This window comes from Humulus lupulus, chromosome 8, assembly GCF_963169125.1.
Source record: "Humulus lupulus chromosome 8, drHumLupu1.1, whole genome shotgun sequence".
Classification (NCBI taxonomy): Eukaryota; Viridiplantae; Streptophyta; class Magnoliopsida; order Rosales; family Cannabaceae; genus Humulus; species Humulus lupulus.
Genome location: NC_084800.1, coordinates 100645750 through 100652359, shown reverse-complemented (window position 1 = coordinate 100652359; position 6610 = coordinate 100645750). Strand labels below are relative to the sequence as shown.

The 6610-nt window shown below is 36.7% G+C and overlaps 3 protein-coding genes across 3 annotated transcripts; 2 read left to right on the top strand and 1 right to left on the bottom strand.

Annotated features, from left to right (window-relative positions):
• The first annotated feature begins 806 nt into the window (after positions 1–806).
• On the top strand, positions 807–2219 carry LOC133795877 (uncharacterized). Its single transcript, XM_062233337.1, has 2 exons — positions 807–1143; positions 1396–2219. Exons 1-2 carry the CDS (start codon positions 807–809, stop codon positions 2217–2219), a joined length of 1161 nt encoding a protein of 386 aa, XP_062089321.1.
• A 62-nt stretch (positions 2220–2281) lies between these two features.
• Positions 2282–3411, top strand: LOC133795876 (uncharacterized). Its single transcript, XM_062233336.1, has 4 exons — positions 2282–2702; positions 2796–3106; positions 3193–3261; positions 3400–3411. The coding sequence occupies exons 1-4, from the start codon at positions 2282–2284 to the stop codon at positions 3409–3411; spliced, it is 813 nt and encodes a 270-aa protein (XP_062089320.1).
• Positions 3412–4951: 1540 nt separating this feature from the next.
• Positions 4952–6066, bottom strand: LOC133795875 (uncharacterized). Its single transcript, XM_062233335.1, has 3 exons — positions 5554–6066; positions 5088–5475; positions 4952–4998 (listed from the first exon to the last, which is right to left on the bottom strand). Exons 1-3 carry the CDS (start codon positions 6064–6066, stop codon positions 4952–4954), a joined length of 948 nt encoding a protein of 315 aa, XP_062089319.1.
• Between the last annotated feature and the right edge of the window lie 544 nt (positions 6067–6610).

The following is a 6610-nucleotide window of genomic DNA, read 5'->3' as shown; positions in this document are numbered from 1 at the left end:
GTACCTAGCAGCCACGAAAATGATCTACTCTCACAAAATATATCAAACACATATTCTCTCTCAAATCATCAAATCTCAAAGGTCATCACCATTTTTTCGCACCAAGATTTAGAAAGTGACGTTATCTCTCACATCTCTTTTCTTCTCACCCAACTTGAAGAAGATTAAATAAAAATCATCTCCCAAACTTGAAGAGGATTGAACATTTGATTTGATAATGAGTAAGTATTTTTTTATTTATAGGTTATGGGTGTCTTGTGTAATAGTTTAAATAGAATTTTGGAACTACTATACACTAAAAAAATATGTGAAGAGAAATAATTTTATGTTGAGATGACGAATTTTCGAATGATTTTCGCGATTTAAGTCACTGTGTTCACACATTATTCACACTTTGTTCACACTTGGTTCACATTTTCGCGATTTAGGTCACTGCGTTCACACTTTGTTCACACATTATTCACACTTTGTTCACACATGATTCATACTTGGTTCAGACTTGGTTCACGAGTACTTAACACATGATTCACATTTGGTTCACATATGATTCACACTTGGTTCACACATAATTCACACTGGGTTCACACACTGTTCACACACGTTTCACACTTGGTTCACACATGCTTGCTTCACACATTTATTTTTTGTTTCTTTTGGCTAGTTTTACCTAATAACCTTTGGATTTCGAACCTTTTGTCATATGTTATACAGGTCAAACACATATAAATATTGTGGTGTTATATAATGGATCGTGGGAACAAGTTTTGAACGAAGGTTGGTCATTTAGTGCTAAACAAAGCAAGGGTATGAAGGTGCCAAAGACTATCACTTACAATAGTCTTATTGATCAATTGTATACTTTAATCGGAGCTGACAAGTCTCGTATTGATCTTGACTTAAATGTAATCTATCATTTTGGAAGTAAAGGTATCCCTCCATCTTTGATTAGTAATGATGATGATGTTGCTTTTTTTCTTGATGAGATAAGAACATCTATCAATCATCGGACACCCCTATGTGTGTCTACTATAGAGAAGAGAAGTAATGATCCTTTGGTTACTAAAACACGTGAGTTGTATACTATTCCTCCAGTTGAAACCAAAGTGAATGATGATTTTTGCATTGATGGCAATGAAGACAGTTGTGATGATGATAATAATGATGCAGATGGCAATGAAGACAGTTGTGATGATGATAATAATGATGCATTAAGCTCAGATGATAATGAAAATATTGATAGGTCTACCTGCAATGATGTACTTGTGAAGCATAATTTACAACGGTCAACCTCCAATGAAGTATTGAAGAGCTATGATTCCTCAAATAATAGAGGTCGTAAAGTAAGACAGGTTGGTGAAGATAATCTATGAAGTACTCCACTTTTGTTGAATCAAGGGGAAAAAGGCTCTACTTCAGCCTCAACAGCTCAATTACTGACATCTTCTTCAAGTATCAATTCGTGGGAAATAAAAGAGGGTCAAATATTTGAGAACAAGCAAGAGTTGAAGATGAAACTCCATCTTTATGCATTAAAGAAAAACTTTGAGTTTAAAGTAAAGAAGTCTGCGAAAAATATATGGTGTACAGTATGTGTTGATGATAAATGCAAATGGAGGTTGAGGGCTACAAAATTGGTTAATTCCAATATGTTCGAGGTTCGTAAATTTTTCGGTGAACACACATGTTCATTGGATGTTCGACATAAAGATCATCGTCAGGCATCCCCATGGCTTATTGGACATGTCATAAGGAGAAAATTTGAGGGTGATAATGTTAATTACAAGCCAAGGTCACTTGTAAAAGATATGAGTTTATCATATGGAGTTCATATGAGCTATGCTAAAGCTTGGAGGTGTCAAGAGCATGCATTGGCTTACATAAGAGGTACACCAGAATCATCATTTCAGAAACTTCCTTCATTTCTATACATGATGGAGCAAAAAAATCCTGGAACTGTTACTCATTTGCAGATGGACAATGAAGGTAAGTTCAAATATTGCTTCATGGACTTAGGTGTTTCTATAATGGGGTTTAAAACATATATTCGCCCAGTTATATGTGCTATGGGACAAGATGCTAACAAGAAAATATATCCAATTGCATTTTCAGTAGTTGACTCAGAGAATAATGACTCATGGTTGTATTTTCTACTGAGGTTGAAGGAAGCGATTGGTGAAGTGGAGAATCTAGTATCGTGTCTGATAGACATACTAGTATAGCAAGTGCCTTGACTCAAATTTTTCCTGAGGCACACCACGGTGCTTGTATACATCATGTTAGCATGAATATACGTGCGAAGTTCAAAACTGACCATTGCCATGAAGAATTATTCCTTGCAGCGAAAGCTTATAGAAAGCGAGAGTTTTTACGCCATTTTGAGAAGATTAAATTCAAAGATCTTGCAATTGCTCAATACTTAGAGAATCAAGTGGGTTTTGAAAAGTGGGCTCGTTCTTTCTTTCCTGGTCATCGATATAATTTAATGACTACAAGTATTGCCGAAAGCTGGAACAATGTCATTGCTGAGGCACATGGGTGGCCAATTACTTGTCTCATGGAATTTATGAGGCACACTTTACAAAAATGGTTTTTCGAGCGTCGAACTGCAGCATCAGCGGCTACAGGTCCTCTTGCCACAGAAGTGGAAGCTGATTTGCGAAAGTTAGCAGACAAGTCCACTACCTCGTTCCCTTTTCCGTCTAGTTAGTATGAAATAATAGTATTGGATGGTGATCTTGATGGAGATGTCGACCTGAGGAGGAAAACATGTAGTTGTAGAAGATTTGATTTGACAGGTCTTCCTTGTGAACACGCTCTAGCTGGTTCTCGAGATCGTGGCATTAGTCCATATAGTTTATGCTCCAGATTCTACACAGTTGAAGCGTGGTTGTCATCCTATGGTGGATCTGTATATACGCTGGGTAATGAAGAATCTTGGGTGATACCAAATGACATAAGAAGTATGATGATAGCCCCTCCTTTAGTGAAGCAGAAGGCTGGTCGTCCAAAGAAGAAACGACGTTTATCAAAGGGTGAGAAGAATAGCAAACAACGTAGATGTAGTATATGTGGTGTCCTGGGCCACAATCGAGTGACGTGCACCACTGTTTGTCCCCCGCCGTCTAGACATGCTTAGTTTGTACTTTTATTGTTTTACTTTGTACTCTTCAATTGCGGAATTTGAATTTTTAGATTGGTTTAGTAATACGACTTTTTGTGTTAAAGTTTGTTGTTTCGGACACACCTAATTCATACATGCACGTAAATCACACATAGTTCACATCTGATTAACACATATTTCACACAGGGTTCACACATAATTCGCACATAATTGACACCTGGTTCACGCTTAATTCATGATAAATGAGCTTTAGACTTGTTTATCTATGTATTTTTCAGGTAAAGTATTAGGTGTCGAATGGATTAGGTGACTTAGGTGTGGAAACATGGGGAAAAATGACAAAATGACAAAAATTGGTAGAAAACGGTGTTTCGGAGCAATTTCTGCGACCGCAGGAAGAGTGTCTTGCGGCCGCAATTCCTGAAAAGTTTTGGCATTTCTAGGACATTCCTGCGACCGCAGTATATGTTCACACTTAATTCACACCTAATTCACACATAACTCACATATGATTCACACATATTTCACACGCGGTTCACACATAATTCACACATAATTGACACCTGGTTCACACCTAATTCACACATAGTTCACACATATTTCAATCCCGATTCACACATATTTCAATCCTGATTCACACTTAATTCACACTCAATTCACACATTACTTAATAAGATAAAAGTGACAAAGATTTATCCATTCCACTATTAAGATGAAATAAACGAAATCATTCAATACCATTTAATGAGATGAAGTTGACATAGTTTCTTCATACATTCAAAAGTAAGATACATATATTTAAATAAAAGACAACTATGGTTGTAAGTTATGGTAAAACAAATCTACACAAGTCTTTTTTCTAAAGAAATCCACGTTGTCGTCATTTACTTTGGATAGCGGTTTTTTGGCTAGCAAGTACTCCAGATGTTTGATGACATATACCCCACAATCGCCACTGCAAAGGAAATAAGTTTTTTAATTATTGGAAGACCATAGTGATTACTTGCAATATAAATATGGTTAACAGAGTTATACCTAGTTTTGGTCTGTGGCACTTTTTTTGTGCCAAGTCTTGTGAACTCAAAACGTACTTTCTCTGCTTGTAGTTGGACATCTTTCCTATGGCTTAACAGCCCACTGGATTGAATTAGAAATGGTAGCATTTTTCCCCATCTGCTCATTTTATTCTCAAACTCCTTGTTGGAGACCACAGTGATATTAGAGTCATAAGCTTTTATAAGATAGCTTGTCAATGATATCTCTAACAACACCCAATGTGTCCCAGAAAAATTAATTGGGGTAAACACATCGTCAATGTCTTTCCAACTCCTTTTGAAATTGTTATCATCACCTACCAAGTAATCAAGCACTTATTTTGGCCAAATGTAGCTTGATTTGATTTTCCTCTTGTTGAATTGTTCCCAATGTGGTTCGAAGAACTGTTGGAACATAGAATCCACGATGGTGAATCTTTCGGAGTAAGTCTTCTTGTAAGTGTACACTCGTTCTTTCATCAACCCTAAAGCTGCATCAATGTGCTGCATGTCAAATATTATAAGTATATATACATTCAAATTATATATATTTTTAAAAAAAAATTATTTCAGTAGTCTTACCAGTCCGTCCAGCCATGTACGTGGTGTAAGTAGCTGAATAAACCATTTCGCAGTGCACGAACCGGCCAAGAGAGAAATAGGCTTATCATTCTTTTTTAAACCAATTACCCATTTCTTAAAACGTCTCATTTGTTTTTCGTCATATGGTTGTAGGGGATTAATTTCACAAGGATCAGTTACAATTGTCTTTGCTTTCTTTTTCTTCTTAGTTGGATCAGTAAACTCGGAACCAAAAATTCTTTTCGTTGGAACCCTCCTTCTCTTGAATTCCACCCCAGCCATATCTTCAGGAGATACCACCTTACAGCTAGGGCTATCTTCTCCAACAACGTGCTCCATAATAAATGTACGGTGTGGTGAAGCAAGATGCTCATCTGATAATGAATCCTCAGAATCACTACCTTTACGTTGCGAGAGCACTAATTCAATTAGATAATCCAACTTCTCCTCCATTCTTTGTTGGTTACTTTTCAAAGTGTCAATATCAGCTAACAACTTTTCATGGTGGGTGTTAATTGGAGTTGGTATCTCTTTCTTGTCTTGCTCATGACGATGCCCATCTGCTACATCGGGCTTTGTGGGAGATTCCTCACGTTCTTCCCTTTCAAACTCCAATTCCACATCATCGTCTACAAAGCTAATAACACGTCCCATGAGTAGTTCATCTGGTCCTTGAATAATAGAGTCATGAAATTCTTTCTCTTCGGGTCTTGGATTGAGCGTGGCCTTCACAAGATTCTGCAACAAAATAATAAATTAATAAGGTATAAACATTACTTATAAATCACAAACTCAAATAAAATCTTAACGACTTACACTTTTTTTCTTAAATACACCTTCAATATCTTTCTCTTTCAGCATTTTATGCGCTGACCAGCTAAGCATTCTTGGAAAGGCAAGGGGTTGTTGATCAACAAATGCAGAGAACTTTGTGAAAATTTCATAGGCCCAATATTGCAAAGCAATGGCATAACCATAAATTGTGTATTGAGGTGCTGGTCTTTTTCTCTTTTGCTCAACATTCTTCAAGTATTTATTCCTTAGCCTTTCCATATCTTTTGTCAAGCCGAATAATGTCTTCTCGTACGATAATCTCCCCCAAGGATAGTTGAAGAAGTCATCTTCATTTTCCACCATGGAAAGGACATCAATAAAGCATTTCTTCTTTGGTTCACTAGGTAATAAAAGAGAGTCTACCAAAAAACATAGACCTAATTTCCATACGTCTTCTTTCACATCGCACCTTTTGAATCCATCTACCAACTCTTCAGAAGAAAAACATTCTTTATTGTTCAAGTATGTCTGGAGAAGTCTTTTACTCTTGGTCATTTCTTTATACTTTGCCTGATCCGGAGAAATTCAACAATTCAATCCAGTGATCAAACCAAATTCACTAATTCCAAACCTTGTATTCTGACCACAAATATTAAAATTCAAGCAATATTCGTTCTTTCCTCTACCAACAACTCTCCTAAGCAGTAACTGGTGAATAATAACTCCAGAATATTGTAGAGGCGGAGCTAAGAAGAATTGCTTGAATGGTGACTGTTTCGCTCGTTCCAACAAGTCAAATGTCGTGAACTTCGCTATTATTGTACTCATAATGCTCCCTCCCCTATACGCAGCCTTTGCTGGATAATGCCTTTCAATAGGAAGCATGAGGAGTGACATCTGAAAAGGTAAATTAAATAAGCGCTTAATACATAACTCAGATATATTCACACTTTCTTCACATACGGTTCACACATTATTTACACATGGTTCACACATGGTTCACGCATAGCTCACCCAAATTCACACCAACCTCACACATAATTCACACCAAATTCAGACATAGTTCACACTAAATTCACCTCTGTTCACACAAAATTCT

What these genes read in the sequence shown, in the direction of transcription:
- LOC133795877 (XM_062233337.1), top strand. Translation starts at nt 807, where the DNA reads ATGAAGGTGCCAAAGACTATCACTTACAATAGTCTTATTGATCAATTG. An exon ending in TGATGGCAATGAAGACAGTT is followed by an intron (nt 1,144 to 1,395) that starts GTGATGATGATA and finishes TGTTGAATCAAG; the next exon opens with GGGAAAAAGGCTCTACTTCA.
- LOC133795876 (XM_062233336.1), top strand. Translation starts at nt 2,282, where the DNA reads ATGAATATACGTGCGAAGTTCAAAACTGACCATTGCCATGAAGAATTA. An exon ending in CTCGTTCCCTTTTCCGTCTA is followed by an intron (nt 2,703 to 2,795) that starts GTTAGTATGAAA and finishes TTGATTTGACAG; the next exon opens with GTCTTCCTTGTGAACACGCT. An exon ending in ATCGAGTGACGTGCACCACT is followed by an intron (nt 3,107 to 3,192) that starts GTTTGTCCCCCG and finishes TTGAATTTTTAG; the next exon opens with ATTGGTTTAGTAATACGACT.
- LOC133795875 (XM_062233335.1), bottom strand. Translation starts at nt 6,066, where the DNA reads ATGACCAAGAGTAAAAGACTTCTCCAGACATACTTGAACAATAAAGAA. An exon ending in GTGTATTTAAGAAAAAAAGT is followed by an intron (nt 5,476 to 5,553) that starts GTAAGTCGTTAA and finishes ATTTTGTTGCAG; the next exon opens with AATCTTGTGAAGGCCACGCT. An exon ending in GCATCTTGCTTCACCACACC is followed by an intron (nt 4,999 to 5,087) that starts GTACATTTATTA and finishes GTGGAATTCAAG; the next exon opens with AGAAGGAGGGTTCCAACGAA.